General features: G+C 43.6%; 1 protein-coding gene across 3 annotated transcripts in view; it reads left to right on the top strand.

The window, feature by feature from the left end:
* The window catches only part of WDR70 (WD repeat domain 70), a 292,771-nt gene that overhangs the window by 152,589 nt on the left and 122,640 nt on the right, over positions 1 to 17,542 (top strand). For all 3 annotated transcript variants that reach the window (XM_056546328.1, XM_056546336.1, XM_056546343.1), the window contains exon 10: positions 9,878 to 10,052. In XM_056546328.1, the coding sequence (XP_056402303.1) occupies positions 9,878 to 10,052 (175 nt within the window). The remainder of the gene's footprint in view (positions 1 to 9,877; positions 10,053 to 17,542) is intronic.

The following is a 17,542-nucleotide window of genomic DNA, read 5'->3' as shown; positions in this document are numbered from 1 at the left end:
TACCACAGTTGTAATTTCTACAGCAATTTGGGAAAATCACAGTAAAAACATGGCAAAAAACGTGTAAAACACCTGTACACAGCCTTAATACTTCATATCTTCATTAAAGTGTACCTGTCGTTAACAGAAAATTTTTGATATAATGTAGATAATACCATACATTGGTTAAAAAAAATTCATATATTTTGGTGAAGAAATGCTGTCCCTGCAGCTATTGCCTGTGTGTCTCTGTGAGGAGTCCAAAAACAGGAAGTGGGGGCAGGACAAGCAGGGATCTGTGCAGACTCGCTTGTCCACAGTGTGCAGAGCCCCGCTTGTCCTCAGTGTGCAGAGCCCCGCTTGTCCTCAGTGTGCAGAGCCCCGCTTGTCCTCAGTGTGCAGAGCCCCGCTTGTCCTCAGTGTGCAGAGCCCCGCTTGTCCTCAGTGTGCAGAGCCCCGCTTGTCCTCAGTGTGCAGAGGCCCGCTTGTCCTCAGTGTGCAGAGGCCCGCTTGTCCTCAGTGTGCAGAGGCCCGCTTGTCCTCAGTGTGCAGAGGCCCGCTTGTCCTCAGTGTGCAGAGGCCCGCTTGTCCTCAGTGTGCAGAGGCCCGCTTGTCCTCAGTGTGCAGAGGCCCGCTTGTCCTCAGTGTGCAGAGGCCCGCTTGTCCTCAGTGTGCAGAGGCCCGCTTGTCCTCAGTGTGCAGAGGCCCGCTTGTCCTCAGTGTGCAGAGCCCCGCTTGTCCTCAGTGTGCAGAGCCCCGCTTGTCCTCAGTGTGCAGAGCCCCGCTTGTCCTCAGTGTGCAGAGCCCCGCTTGTCCTCAGTGTGCAGAGCCCCGCTTGTCCTCAGTGTGCAGAGCCCCGCTTGTCCTCAGTGTGCAGAGCCCCGCTTGTCCTCAGTGTGCAGAGCCCCGCTTGTCCTCAGTGTACAGAGCCCCGCTTGTCCTCAGTGTACAGAGCCCCGCTTGTCCTCAGTGTACAGAGCCCCGCTTGTCCTCAGTGTGCAGAGCCCCGCTTGTCCTCAGTGTGCAGAGCCCCGCTTGTCCTCAGTGTGCAGAGCCCCGCTTGTCCTCAGTGTGCAGAGCCCCGCTTGTCCTCAGTGTGCAGAGCCCCGCTTGTCCTCAGTGTGCAGAGCCCCGCTTGTCCTCAGTGTGCAGAGCCCCGCTTGTCCTCAGTGTGCAGAGCCCCGCTTGTCCTCAGTGTGCAGAGCCCCGCTTGTCCTCCGTGTACAGAGCCCCGCTTGTCCTCCGTGTACAGAGCCCCGCTTGTCCTCCGTGTGCAGAGCCCCGCTTGTCCTCCGTGTGCAGAGCCCCGCTTGTCCTCAGTGTGCAGAGCCCCGCTTGTCCTCAGTGTGCAGAGCCCCGCTTGTCCTCAGTGTGCAGAGCCCCGCTTGTCCTCAGTGTGCAGAGCCCCGCTTGTCCTCAGTGTGCAGAGCCCCGCTTGTCCTCAGTGTGCAGAGCCCCGCTTGTCCTCAGTGTGCAGAGCCCCGCTTGTCCTCAGTGTGCAGAGCCCCGCTTGTCCTCAGTGTGCAGAGCCCCGCTTGTCCTCAGTGTGCAGAGCCCCGCTTGTCCTCAGTGTGCAGAGCCCCGCTTGTCCTCAGTGTGCAGAGCCCCGCTTGTCCTCAGTGTGCAGAGCCCCGCTTGTCCTCAGTGTGCAGAGCCCCGCTTGTCCTCAGTGTGCAGAGCCCCGCTTGTCCTCAGTGTGCAGAGCCCCGCTTGTCCTCAGTGTGCAGAGCCCCGCTTGTCCTCAGTGTGCAGAGCCCCGCTTGTCCTCAGTGTGCAGAGCCCCGCTTGTCCTCAGTGTGCAGAGCCCCGCTTGTCCTCAGTGTGCAGAGCCCCGCTTGTCCTCAGTGTGCAGAGCCCCGCTTGTCCTCAGTGTGCAGAGCCCCGCTTGTCCTCAGTGTGCAGAGCCCCGCTTGTCCTCAGTGTGCAGAGCCCCGCTTGTCCTCAGTGTGCAGAGCCCCGCTTGTCCTCAGTGTGCAGAGCCCCGCTTGTCCTCAGTGTGCAGAGCCCCGCTTGTCCTCCGTGTGCAGAGCCCCGCTTGTCCTCCGTGTACAGAGCCCCGCTTGTCCTCCGTGTACAGAGCCCAGCTTGTCCTCCGTGTACAGAGCCCAGCTTGTCCTCCGTGTACAGAGCCCAGCTTGTAATAAACCAGTGTTTATTACAAATATACATGTAATGTTTTTTTCTAAATTATAGAAAAAGTTTTTGATAATGACAGGTTCACTTTAAACATCTTAATTGTGATTATAGGTCAAATCACTTGCTCCTCATGACAATATTTCTCTAAAAACACTCATTTAGTAAGAACATAATGGGAGCTGACCCTTACCCACTTACAAGTCTCAACAGCTTAGATTTTGGTTTCTACAGTCTAGACAAGTGATTAGGTCGGTCTCATTAGGTGAATCGTAGTGAAAAGACTCCACCCCTCTCTATAAAGCCAGAGGATTCATGGGAAATGCAGACAGTATTAGAAATTCATTACTGCTCTAATATAGAATCAATATGGCTAAAATCCAATGACACATCACACAAGTCGCATCAGCTAAAACAGGTAAGCACAAGGCATACACAAGAACCTCAACATTCATCTCTAATAAAAGCCCATGGTGCTTTCTATGAGCAAAAAAAAAAAAAAAAAAATCATATATTATTTTGTAATTCGTCATTTTGTTACATTTTGCATAGTCAAGGAATTATTTATACAGTATTTAATAGTTTTATTTAAAAACAAATCCCATCAACAAACAAGTGCTTATGCTGGCTCGAGAACATGTGATCATGTCTCTTCTCAGAAATAAAGCTTCAAAATGTTGTGAACTATTGTTACATAAAAGTACATACCATTCTAAACTGATCACATGTGAATTATTCTGAAATGTTTGGAATAGCAACTGCTCCATGTTGAAGGGCATTTGTTTGGACATTACAGTAGAATTCCAAATATTTTTTTTAATATGGAAAAACCACCCAGTCCTGTGAACACGCCTTTAAGATAGGACATTATTTGTTAGGTCCATCTAACAGTATGTGCACATAGTCTGCTGCATGAAATGTCTGCATCACTCCTGTTCAATTGATACCCCTAGACCCCATCCTGCACCTTGCCATACATTTACTGCACTAGTAAGTAAGTGTGGTGGGGATAGCGCTCAGGAGTTGGGTCCTTACTATCAACTGTAAATACCCTGCTGAAATGGATGGGGTTGGAGTTACCTTTAATCCTTGCCACTGCTGCAGGGTGTCATTTTTATGTTACAGCCAACACCTGCTGTACAGCATTTATATATGAAGTGGTGAAGATACTGACTAAACCCTACTGCAATGATTAGGATCAGAACTAACACCAGTCTCAGCCATTGAACCCTTTAGGTGATGCTGTTACTATTGACTTGGCCAATTTAAATGTTATAAAGTTGTTATACAGATATAGGATTTATATATATAAATACACACACACAAAAATCCCAAGTAAAAAATAAATGACCTGTTTTTACTCCCTCTTTCTGTTTGGCGCCATTTAATTTATAATGTTTGTGTATATATACCTGGGCTCTGTACATTTATTGTATACCAATCTGATGAAGGGTTGTTACTCAAAACACATTAGGAGAAGGAGAAGTTTCATACCTGGAAATACAGAACCTTGAAATGCTTCTTACGAAGCCACTCCTTCTTTGCCCGGGCGGTGTGTTTAGGATCATTGTCATGCTGAAAGACCCAGCCACGTTTCATCTTCAATGCCCCTGTTGATGAAAGGAGGTTTTCACGATACATGGGATGTAGGTATGGTGTTCTTTGGATGCAACTCAGCATTCTTTCTCCTCCAAACACGGCGAGTTGAGTTTTTCCCAAAAGTTCTACTTTGGTTTCATCTGAACATATGACATTCTCCCAATCCTCTTCTGGATCATCCAAATGCTCTCTAGCAAACTTCAGACAGGCCTGGACATGTACTGGCTTAAGCAGGGGGACACGCCTGGCACTGCATGATTTGAGTCCCTGATGGCATAGTGTGTTAATGATGGTAGTCTTTGTTACTTTGGTCCCAGCTCTCTGCAGGTCATTCACTAGGTCTCCCCCCCCCCCCCGTGTGGTTGTGGGATTTTTGCTCACCAATCATTTTAACACCACGGGGTGATTATCAGTTGTCTTGTATGTCTTCCATTTTCTAATAATTGCTCCCACAGTTTATTTCTTCACACCAAGCTGCTTGCCTATTGCAGATTCAGTCTTCCCAGCCTGGTGCAGGTCTACAATTTTGTTTCTGGTGTCCTTCGACAGCTCTTTGGTCTTGGCCGTAGTGGAGTTTGGAGTTTGACTGTTTGAGGTTGTGGACAGTTGTCTTTTATACCGATAACAAGTCCAAACAGGTGCCATTAATACAGGTAACGAGTGGAGGACAGAGGAAACTCTTAAAGAAGAAGTTACAGGTCTGTGAGAGCCAGAAATCTTGCTTGTTTGTAGGTGACCAAATAAATTAAATAAATTCTTTAAAAATCAGACCATGTGATTTTATGGATTTTTTTCTCATTATGTCTCTCATAGTTGAGATATACCTATGATGAAAATTACAGGCCTCACTCATCTTCTTGCACAATTGGTGGCTGACTAAATACTTTTTTGCCCGACTGTATATAGAGGGGGCATGGCGGCCCCCTCTTCAGGCAGGGGGTTGTGACGCACCGCTCTAAGGGAGAGTCGGGGCCCCATACAGTAGATCACGGGGGGCCTCAGCGGTTGGACCCCCTCGATCTAAAACTTATCCCCTATCCGCAGTACTTTCAGGTATGAGACTACTTCTTTAATGGGCACACTTTGGAGTCAAATTCATCTTAAACCAATGCTTCTTCTCTGTGACTGTCGTTTGATTCCCCCATAAGCACTATGCCATTACTTTGTATGGTTGGAAAACCCTAGAAGCTACAGCTGCACTTGACCCCTGGTTGAGTTTCCCTACCGTAACCTCTACAGTATATAACTATTCCTAAATCCTCTAAATGGGTGGGCTAATTATTGCTCATCCTGTGGTCCTTACAGAGGAACTTGTGTATATTTTACATGCCTTAGTAGGTTTCCCCAGCACTACAGGATGCCATGTTATTTCACATAGACTTGGCCATCTTTAATATATAGGTTTGGAAGAGGTTGTATTTTCTGATAGTTGGACCTTTCCCAGCTCCCCCCACTTCCTCCAGGCTGTCCGGCAGGAATATTGCATTCATTGTAGTGCGTTTTAAGTGATCGGGAATCGCTCTCTAGGCAGTCATAAAATGGTAAATATGTTCAACAGATGTGAACTGTATATTGCTGCGTTGTATTTTGACTCATTCTGCTGAACAATCCTTCTTGGTATTGATAGAAGGATGAAGAATCTCATTTGTTAATGTAATAACCGTGAGCTCCTGCTCACACCACTGGACAAGGTCAGGATCTGGAGACTTTTTTTGAAGCCTGCCATTGACTGACCTGCTGTTTCAGGATTCTAATATGCCACTCACCTTTTCTTACCTCTCCTTCACAAGAGGTGGTTCTCCAGTACAGAGAAGCAGATTACCAATCTTTTGCATGATGGATCCATTGTCATAATGAATACCATGTGGTCAAATTTTCTGCTCTTTGTCGAGAGCCACTCTATAGGAACGACATCTGGGGAACCTAGCATGACCATGCATTGTTGCACCAGATAAATATACAGTGAAATGCAATTTATAGGGTTAGTCTTCCTGCTGAAACCTGTGGCACTCTGCATATCCTATCGAGATGCAAACGGGAAGCACTCCTCAGTAGTGAAAGGCGTCCCACTAAAAGCACAATTTAATATAAAAATAATTTTCCAGACAACAAAAATAAACAACTTGGAACTTGAACATGTGATCCTTGTGTAGTGTATCATGTAATACAGTTATTAAAAAAAGATGGTGCAGAATCATAGCCTCGGTATTCATAACCTCTTCTCCACTCCGGGCTGGCCCCGGACGAGTGACGCTGCATTGACGCCACCGCGCAGGGACGCCCCTGATGTCATGGATGTCTGCTGCGCACGGACGTCCCTGCATGGTGTAGTCAATGCAGCGTCACTAGTCCAGAGCCAGCCCTGAGCGGAAAAGAGGGCCTCCCGGTTAAGATGGATGGCCCGGACCGGCTCACCCTGTATGATAACCCGGGGGGGGGGGGGGAATCTGGGCTGTATGATGATGGAGGGGGCGTCTGTATGATGACCGAGGGGGGGTTCTTGATGATGATGATGGGGGGGGGGGTCTGGATGATGACAGGTGGATATTGATGTGGGTGATGATTGACGGGGGGTCTGGATGATAGGGGAGGGGGAGATGATGTACTTCCCACCCTAGGCTTATACTCGAGTCAATATGTTTTTTTCCCAGGTTTTTGGGGTGAAATTAGGGGCCCCGGCTTATATTCGGGTCGGCTTATACTTGAGTATATACAGTAACACAAATCTGGTAACATAAAAAGATGCATTATCTATCCAAGTTTTATCTATACACTACAAATGTTCACTGTGAATTCACTTGGTGACACGGCAGATGTGTAGTGGAAGTCCAGTTCTGTAAAGACCCGGCCAGCATCTCCACATATATGAACCCCACTGTTTCAGTGACAAGTTGTCTCAGGCCGTTCAGATCCTGTGGCTGGGGGGCAGATACACTCAGTCTTTAATGTAGCCCCGTGGAACAAAGTCTGGCAGTCCTGGAGGCCAGCGAAGCGTTGGTAAATTTTTGTTTCTACTTGGGTGTTCATGCTGGAAACAACCATTCAATAATGGTGTGCCAAGCTTTCGGGATCTCAAGATCTAATACCCTGTACCTTCTTTACGTGTGGCTACATCAAAGACTCTGATTATCTAGCCATTTATTTTTTATGTAAAATGGACTCTTACCCCTTTGAAAATATCATGTAAATAATATTTACATAGGCACGCCCACTTTTGCAAAACTGGTGTGACTAGTGTAAACCTTGGATAATTCTCATGTAAACCACTTTGAATATCTGATGTGAACTATTCTGTGCCAACATTTTGGCGCGAAGCGCAAACTTTTTTGATGTGAATAGTTTTGAATATGACCCCCAGTGTGTCTTGCCATGTTATATTTTGTCTGTTTGGAATACCGAGTCTATCATGTTCCACCATCCTGTAAACTGCAATGGTTCAGTATTTCAGTGCATTATTCCTCTAGTAGGACCTTATGGTAGTACAATCATAGCAGTTTTTGGACCTTCATTAGATCCCCAACAGTCTTAAAGGAGTAGTCCAGTCCTGAAAAACTTATCCCCTATCCTAAGGATTGGATATAAGTTTCAGATCGCGGGGGATCCGATCGCTGTAAAATTGAGAGTTGGTCGGGTTTTATGAATTTATGGTCACAAATTCAGGCACAGACACAATTTGTGGCACAATACGACACATTTTAGTGCACAACCCTACAAATCAGGTCGGGTTTACAATAGTAAATCAGGGCCATTGTGCAATACTGTACATTAAGGTGATAATCACTATACAAGTCCACAATCTAATTTCTATTTCCCTATGACATATATATGAGAGAACTTTTATTTTCAACACTCCTCTAGAATGATCTCAGGTTTTGGAACGTTTTTAACATCCGAGAAGTGAAATTTAATCACTATTTTCATTAACATTTTTGAAAGTCATAATTCCCATCTATCGCTGTTCTGATGCCTCCAAATATGTGTCAGCTAGACGTGACAAGTGGCTGCAGAAACGTGTCAGCCCTATCCAGGGCTTCCCATCTGATATTGACCAATGACAGTGTAAATGTTCACAAAGTTCATTAGCGTAATAGTTATAATTAGGGTAAAAAGAAAACACGATTAGTGATAATGATCCTTCGGAGAGATGAATGACTCTGCGCACACAATTCTCCTCGTGAACCCGATGTGAAATCCGCTCCAGGAGCTTTGATGGATGCAGTAGAGGGTGAATATCAATGATCAGAGCCTGTGATACAATCCAGGATATTCCAGCTACATGTTCAGACACCATGAGCAACATTCTACAAACGTGAGAACGGCCGCGAGGGCGATGGGGAACGTTTCAGACAGGAAAGGGGTGCAATTAAAAGAAAACGTAGGCATGTTTGTGTTACTTTCCAGTGTTCTCTTAAGTATATGAGCATGCCTTTTTAGGTCCATCCAGAAATGGGGAAGAGGCTTCTGGGAAATTCCATTAATGTGATGGAGCTTTTGATTGACAGCTCTTCTGGAAACTCCTTCTAAGGCTAAGCACATACCCATATATAGCCAGGAGTTACCAAAATGTCATTGAAATGTCAGTGTTTTAAGCAGCACTCTAGTTTTGGGGGATTTTTTTTGCCCCCATCATGCACACTCACCATTACTTGTCCTACAGCACCATCCCTTTTATTCTAGCATAGCTGCATTCATTACTGAAACTGGTCATGTGGCCACCATGTGTGGGTCAAAGAAAGTACGCTGTCCTGGGTCAGCTGACTTTCTGTGAACTATGTGTTCACCTATCAGATCACTCCTGTTAGCTCCCATGCCCCTCCCCTCCCATATCTGTATACTGCTGCTATCTCTGACACTGAGATCAGGTTATATAGTAGTTATATATTTCCTGTGAAGCTGTGTTCACACATTGCAGACTTTTTTTTTATTTTTCTTGTGGTTTTCCCAAAATCACAACAAAAATGTTGCTGTTTTTCAGAAATTGTGCTAATGAAGGTAAAAAGGTGTAGCTTTTACCTCGATTTTGGAAAAATGCGGAAAAAACTGCCAAAATGCAGTAAAAAAATATTCAGAAAAATACAGTAAAATTCAGCATGTGAATACAGTCTAAAGGCTTCCAATTAAACACCCCAATGATAGGTGATAGGTCAAATTGCTTTCACGTCATGGCAATATTTTTCTAATAAATGCAGTTTAAATAAGAAATTGTATCAAAACTGCACATAATGTGAACTGACCTAAACCACTTATGAGTCTAATCAGTTCATCTGGCTGTACTACTACATTTTTATGCCTCTATCACCTATATTTATAATTAAAAGTCCTCTTTTCGTTAGCTCACAGTGTTACAAATCCTCTCAGGGGAAGAGGGCATGTGCCTCCCTTGTGGTGGTTAGAGTTGATTCGTGTGTGGTGAAAAGGGAGCGTGTCCCTCCCATATGGTGGTGGGAGGTGATTGATGTGTGGTCAGAGGGGTTATATACCTTCTTGTGGTGGTGGGAGGTGATTGGTGTGTCTGCTCATGCAGCCTTGTCCATGAGTCATCTCTTGTCCATGACTCATGGACAAGTCTGAGGCTGCTGCAGGCCTAGTTAGTGTCCCAGTAGGTATGGGGACCCCTAGTGATGGGATTTTCCGGGGCCGTTTTCTTTATTAAATATAAAATTTAAATAAATTACAACCACATTAAAAAAGGTCTTGCTTTCTTACTCTTGTTTCTCTGCAGCAGTGTTCCCTGTAATTCTGCCAATATATTCCAGAACCAGAAGGACTAGGATAAACTACGTAAAGTTCATTGCTTTTTGAAAGTGTGCCACCCAAAAAAAGCAAACCATTAGGCTTCCTGCTCCTATATTATATTATATGTTAGAGTACATGGCTGTGATGTGTTAGTGATAGTAATAGTGTATAAGAAACCCTAATCTAATGTGTTTTGAGGCCTCGTAACTCTCCCTTTACTGCCAAGTCACTGTCTATGGTGTCTGGCAGGTGGATTTCTACTCTTTATAATTCAAAACACTCACACGTACTCAGCCAAGCAGATAGTATATATCTATCTAGGGATGAGAAGAGTTATTTGCCAATGGAATAATAATTAAAATGTTTGCTTTATACTTAGCTGATCTAATTATGAACAAGTCTTAACAGTTTTTATTTTTCCCTTTAAAAGAACTGTCCGGACTTGGGAGGTTTCCAATGATAAGAAACATAAAAGTATCTTCAAACCAAGATCTGCCCAGGGTAAACGCGTCATCCCAACATGCGCCACATACAGTAGAGATGGCAAGCTTATAGCTGCCGGATGTCAGGATGGCACCATACAGATTTGGGACCGGAATATGAGTGTAAGTATAAGATTAAATATTTGATGCCTATGAGAAAATGGGGTAAGGGACGTGCCCATTGCAGTCCCCAATCAACACCATGCTCAGGTGCCACTATTATGTCCATTTCTCTCAAACTTCTTTAGTATTGCTACTTATTTTCACGTATTGTTCTTAAAGGGTTGTCCAGTTTAGAAAACCCTGTTTAGAGGGCATTCCCGTGCTCAGGATCCTCTCATGGTCAGAGTGGAGAGTGGTTACAAAGAGTGTCTCTCAGTCTCTGGAGGTCACGTCCTGCATTACACAGAAAACCCATTGATAGGAATAAACACTATGCAATACTTAATTTTTCCTGTGGTGGCATTGCAGAGAAACTGAACACTTACTGTCAAGCCTCCACACAACTACAGCTTTTACAGGTAGATATATTTCAAAGGAGAGAACCACTTTAATAAATGACCACTTAATTAACTGTGACCTAAACTATACCTCACCAGGGACCAGAACAACTTTTTTTGGTCATTACAAACATTTTGCTGTTTGCAAAAAAAAAATGTCACAGTTTTCTCCAAGCTGTTTTAAAGAAAGTCTACCGCCATGTATGTATACAGTCAACCTCTGGTACTGTGTTTATAGAGGCATTCAAAGTGTACCTAATCATACCTTCACTATACACGCCTCTCTTAGAGGTCTAAGGGAAATATCAGCCTCTCAATGACATCAGTGCTGAGAGGAGGGTCATTGAGCAAGGACACATGACATTTGGAGGAGGGGGAAGGGGTCTGAGCTGCCATACCAGTGATCTGATATGTGCAGTAATCCCCCTAGTGCACCAAATAGCTAAAATAGTTGATTTACCCATTTGATAAAAAGCTTTTTTTTTTTTTTTTCCAAGTGCACACAGCACACCTAAATAATAAAGATATATTTGGTTACATTGTGAGTTAATCTATAAAATGGTGCCAGCGGTTTCCTCCACAAACATAGTGGTAAGACTCCCTTTAAAATGCTTTACAATATGAGCCAATGTTTTAATGTAAGGCAAATAGAATAATCAGTAAAATTCCATTTAAAATTATCAAATTTATCAGTGTTTTGGAGATTATAGGATAATGATAGAAAAGTTATTTTGTAACCCTAGGGGCTAAAAATAACAAATTAAACAAGCGGATGTGTTTTTTTTTTTTTTGCCCATATCATTCATGCACACCATCACTAGTCCTACAGTGCTATCTGTTTTATCCCAGCACAGCTGCATCCATGTGTTTCATTACTGTGAACTGGGTTATGTTATCACCAGTCTGACCCACAGAGAATCACAGTGTTTCATATGTCAGAGGAAGTGGTCAGTCCTGAGTCAGCTGACTTCTTGTGAACTACAGGAGAAAATTATCACCTACCAGATCCCAAACCCCTCCCTTCTCCGCTGTTGCTATCTTTATGGGATCAGGATATATAGTAATTATATACCTCCCCTCCAGCTCAATCTGTATACTGATGCTATCGCTATGGGATCAGAAGATATAGTAGTTATACACCTCCCCTCTAGCTCTATCTGTATACTGCTATTGCTATATCTATGGGAACAGGATATATAGTAGTTATGCACCTCCCCTGAGGCTGTGTTCACACCTTGCATTTTCTGCTGAGTTTTTTTCAGCTTTTGACCTTATTTTCCCATAATCATAGCAAAAATTGTTCTGTTTTACCTCAATTGTGCTAATCAGTGTAAAAACGTATAATGTTTCCTGCAATTTTGAAAAACCGAAGCAAACAAAATGGTAATATTTCTCTAAAAAACACACATTGAATTTGAAAATGCATCAAAACTGCACGTAATGTTAGCTGACACCCACCCACTTATGAGTCTCATCAGTTCACCTGGGTGATCTCCAGCACCAGCAAACTAATTAGATGATCAGATGCAGTGATAAAACATCAACCTCTCTCTGCAAAGCCAGAGGATTCATGGGAAATGTAGGCAGCATTAGGAAATAATTTCAGTGATAAAATTGCATGGCTGAATCAGCCATACCGCATCAGCTAAAACAGGTAAGCACAACCCCAACACAAGAACATCTACATTATTCTCCAATAGCCTATGCTGCGCTATATAAGAGGGGATTCTATTCTATATCTCTAGCAGACCCTTAGAAACAGCAGCAGCATGGAGACATTATGGAGAAGTACTAAGCATTTTAAGCTGTAAATTCAACACAGTTTTTTTTACATTATATATGTTGCTATATTTAAATATTTTGTTTATAAATGTTATCTTCCCTATGCTCAGTCATCTGAATTAAGTGCTGAATTAAAAAAAATTCTGCATTATCAGACTAAGGCCGGTTTCACACAAACGTTTAGCACAGTGTTTCCCAACCAGGGTGCCTCCAGCTTTTCCAAAGCTACAACTCCCAGCATGCCCGGACAGCCTTTGGCTGTCCGGGCATCCTGGAAGTTGTAGTTTTGCAACAGCTGGAGGCACCCTGTTTGGGAAACACTTCAATAAAACCAAAATTTTTACACCTGTATTATGTCCAACTGCGCCGGCACAAGCGCAGGTTTACTGACCCAAACTCCCAGCATCATCCATGGTCAGTCAACCGGATTTCACTGCAGTTTGTGTTCAGGTTTTTTATTTTCTACTTCCCTCCATCCATAGTAAGGAACTGGACAAATGTCCTGTGATTTAATAGACCGGGGTATATCATAGACTTGCTGAGGTATTGTGGTCAAGCTGTAATAAAATAGAAGATGAATATGTCATAAAAGCTATTAGTATCACAATTGTGAGTCGGGGGAGGACTGGCGGATATATCTGGGATTGCTCATCACACTGGGCAGAGGCCACACTTCATTCTCATCTTGTCTCATCTTCTCAGATAATAATTATTATTTTTTTACTGCATATAGCAGACCACTATATATATATATATATATATATATATATATATATATATATATATAATTTTTTTATAATTTTTTTCTTAATTTTTTTTTACATCAGGTTTACATTTATTTGAATAAATTTGATTTTCTAATCTTATCACTTTTTTCCTTTATTTTTTATTTTTTTTTTATTGCTCCAAATCCCCAGATTTCCTTTACACACACACACACACAGCCATAAAGTTCATTGAAGAAATTGTGTCTGTCTTCCTACCATCACTACTGAAAGCTTACAGCATAGCTTCCATTTTAGATAAGCTGTCCTGTGTGTACACAAGGGGCAGCACTCTTTCTGGACATTATATAACCTGTATATGGCATTTTCACCAGTTTTCCCCTCTGCAGATTTCCTCTCTAATTATATGTTGTCTCTGATCTTGTGGGTATAGACTTGCTGCTTTGATGCAGCAGACACACACAAGAGGGGATTCTATTCTCCTATATCTCTAGCACACCTTTAGAAACAGCAGCAGCATGGAGACATTATAGAGAAGTACTAAGCATTTTAAAGGGGTACCAGTTTTTTTTTTTTTTTAATCAACTGGTGCCAGAAAGTTAAACAGATTTGTAAATGACTTCTATTAAAAAATCTTAATCTTTCCAGTACTTATTAGCTGCAGAATACTACAGAGGAAATTATTTTCTTTTTTGAACACAGAGCTCTCTGCTGACATCACGAGTACAGTGCTCTCTGCTGACATTTCTGTCCATTTTAACCCCTTAAGGACTCAGCCCATTTTGGCCTTAAGGACTCAGACAATTAAATTTTTACGTTTTCATTTTTTCCTCCTCGCCTTCTAAAAATCATAACTCTTTTATATTTTCATCCACAGACTAGTATGAGGGCTTGTTTTTTGCGCGACCAGTTGTCCTTTGTAATGACATCACTCATTATATCATAAAATGTATGGCGCAATCAAAAAACACTATTTTTGTGGGGAAATTAAAACGAAAAACGCAATTTTGCTAATTTTGGAAGGTTTCGTTTTCACGCCGTACAATTTATGGTAAAAATGACGTGTGTTCTTTATTCTGAGGGTCAATACGATTAAAATGATACCCATTATTATATACTTTTCTATTATTGTTGCGCTTAAAAAAAAAATCACAAACTTTTTAACCAAATTAGTACGTTTATAATCCCTTTATTTTGATGACCTCTAACTTTTTATTTTTCCGTATAAGCGGCGGTATGGGGGCTCATTTTTTGCACCATGATCTGTACTTTTTTTTGATACCACATTTGCATATAAAAAACTTTTAATTAATTTTTTATAATTTTTTTTAATAAACTTTATTTAAAAAAGTAGGGATTTTGGACTTTTTTTTTTTTTTTCGTTCACCGTACGGGATCAGTAACATTTTATTTTAATAGTTCGGACATTTACGCACGCGGCGATACCAAATATGTCTATAAAAATTATTTTTTACGCTTTTTGGGGGTAAAATAGGAAAAAACGGACGTTTTACTTTTTTATTGGGGGAGGGGATTTTTCCCTTTTTTTTTACTGTTACTTTTACATTTTTTTACATTTTTTTTTACACTTGAATAGTCCCCATAGGGGACTATTCATAGCAATACCATGATTGCTAATACTGATCTGTTCTATGTATAGGACATAGAACAGATCAGTGTTATCGGCTATCTTCTGCTCTGGTCTGCTCGATCACAGACCAGAGCAGGAGACGCCGGGAGCCGGACGGAGGAAGGAGAGGGGACCTCCGTGCGGCGTTCTGAATGATGGGATCCCCGCAGCAGCGCTGCTGGCGATCCGATCATTCATTCAAATCGCGCACTGCCGCAGATGCCGGGATCTGTATTGATCCCGGCACCTGAGGGGTTAATGGTGGACGCCCGCGAGATCGCGGTCGTCGGCCATTGCCGGCGGGTCCCTGGCTGCGATCAGCAGCCGGGATCAGCCGCGCATGACACGGGCATCGCTCCGATGCCCGCGGTTATGCACAGGACGTAAATGTACGTCCTGGTGCGTTAAGTACCACCTCACCAGGATGTACATTTACGTCCTGCGTCCTTAAGGGGTTAAGAACTGTCCAGAGTAGGAGAAAATCCCCAAAGCAAACATATGCTGCTCTGGAAAGTTCCTAAAATGGACAGAGATGTCAGCAGAGAGCACTGTGCTCGTGATGTCAGCAGAGAGCACTGTGCTCGTGATGTCAGCAGAGAGCACTGTGTTCCAGAAAGAAGAGAATTTCTCCTGTAGTATTCAGCAGCTAATAATTACTGGAAGGATTAAGATTTTTTAATAGAAGTCATTTACAAATCTGTTTAACTTTCTGCCACCAGTTGTTAAAAAGAAAAGAAAAAAAGTTTTCCACTGGAGTATCCCTTTAAGCTGTAAATCCAGCATCATGGTGAGGTATAACACTAACCACAAGCTTCTGCAGTCACCGTGTGTCATCCTCTGCCTCACTTTGCCTATAATTCCTCTTTCCCCCCATGCTGTATAGTAAGTAACCTCATCCTTCAGCGAGCTAATTCACCCCAAAAGAGAAAATTTGTTGAAACAGTTATTTAGTGATTTAGTGTTCAGACCCCAACCAATTTCTAGATCGCCCTAAACTCCTTGGCAGGCTGTGATCTACTTCTTATGCACCAAACAAGTTCACATGACTGAACTCCAGCACCAGCAGTTTATTTAGATGACCAGGTGCAGTGATGGGACTCCACCTTCTCTCTCTGCAAAGCTAGGCGATTCAAGAGAAATGTAGGCCCTTTTAGGAAACTATACCATTGATGGAATTGCATTCAGTATGGCAGAAAAACCATGCCTGCCTCATGAGCTAAAACAGGTAAGCAAAAGGCATACACAAGAACCTCTACATTATTCTCTAATAATAGCCTCTGCTGCACTATATAAGCACAAAAAATATTCCTGGAGTGATTCTTTAATAGCTGCAAAGCAGGAAATTATGTCAGAAAAGGGGCCATTGTTCGGACAACTTTTGCTGAACAGCCCAGTATCGGGCAGCAGTAGTTTTTATTGTCTTTAAAATAAAGACCTATAGTGTACAGAGTACCTTGGAAACTTAAATTCAAGGGACCAGATTGAAAGAATTTCCAACCTTAGCATGCATCACTTTATTAAACCCTGTACTTATTCCATACATACGAAGCAGATAGTATGAATAACCCTGGGTGTGCGCTTGTAAGCCGTACTTACAGTAGATTTCGAGCTGCATTCTGACAGACAACTTTTTAGACCAACAAAAATAGTCTTCAGCCCCAAAGACATAGAGGGAAACTTATTGTTGTCTTTGAAAGTGAAGTCATTTTTCATTATTTTGCTTATGTGTGACATATTTATCATACTAACAAGGGGTGGTTGATAAATTTGGCGCACATAAGCAAAAATGCACTCCAAAGGCACTTTTGTAAGCCAGGTCTGACCTGGCTTTTACTTGCGACTTTTTGGAGGGGTTAGTTACTTTTTTTTTTATGACTACATGCGACATTCGCTCTCCATAATTTTGGAACCACTGCAAAGCGAAAACTGAAATTTGCTTTAATTAGGCTGTTTGCTAATTTATGCGTATCCACAAGACAAAAGTACTTAAAGGGGTACTCTGCCCCTAGACACATTATCCCCTATCCAAAGGATGGGGGATGAGATGGCTGATCGCGGGGTCCCGCTGCTGACGTTCGTTTTAGAGCGTCGGGTGCAGTGCCGGAGGCTCGTGACGTCATGGCCATGTCCCCCTCATTGCCGTTACGCCCCCTCTCATAGAGTTGCATTGAGGGTGTGTGGCCGTGACATCACGAGTGGGGCGTCACAAGCCTCCACCCCGCATCGCCAGTCATTCGGCACGGAGCGAAGTTCGCTCCCTGCAGCAGACATCTATGGTGCTGCAGCCCAGATCGCGGGGGTCCAAAGGATAGGGGAGAAGATGTCTGATCGCGGTGGTCTGGCCGCTGGGGAGCCCCACGATCTCGGCTGCGGCACCCTAGACATCCGGTTCATTGAGCGAACTTCACTCCATGCCGGATGACTGGTCATGGGGAGCGGAGGCACAGAGTGAAGTTCTCTCCGTGCACCGGATGTCTAGGGTGCTGCAGCCAAGATCATGGGGCTCCCCAGTGGCAGGACCCCCGCGATCAGACATCTTCTCCCCTATCCTTTGGACCCCCGCGATCTGGGCTGCAGCACCCAAGACAGCCAATGCAGGGAGCAAACTTTGTCGTGCCGGATGACTGGCGATGCGGGGCGGAGGCTCGTGACATTAAGGTCACGCCCTGCTCGTCCTGTCACGGCCACACCCCTCAATGCAAGTCGCCACGAGCGGGGCATGACCGTGAAGTCATGGGCCTCCGGCGCTGCACCTGACACTCTAAACGAATGCCGGGTGGAGCTGGAAGAACGCGGGGGTCCCCAGTGGCGGGACCCCTGCAATCAGACATCTTATCCCCTACACTTTGGATAGGGGATAAGATGTCTAGAGGCAGAGTACCCCTTTAAGTGCACGTGCAACATTTTATGCGCCTGGAGTAAGCAAAAAAAAAAAAGCTCTACATACAATGATAAATCTCCCCCTCTGCAACTCCC

Source organism: Hyla sarda, chromosome 1 (assembly GCF_029499605.1).
Source record: "Hyla sarda isolate aHylSar1 chromosome 1, aHylSar1.hap1, whole genome shotgun sequence".
In the NCBI taxonomy this organism is placed as follows: Eukaryota; Metazoa; Chordata; class Amphibia; order Anura; family Hylidae; genus Hyla; species Hyla sarda.
This window is presented reverse-complemented; position numbering and strand designations above follow the sequence as displayed.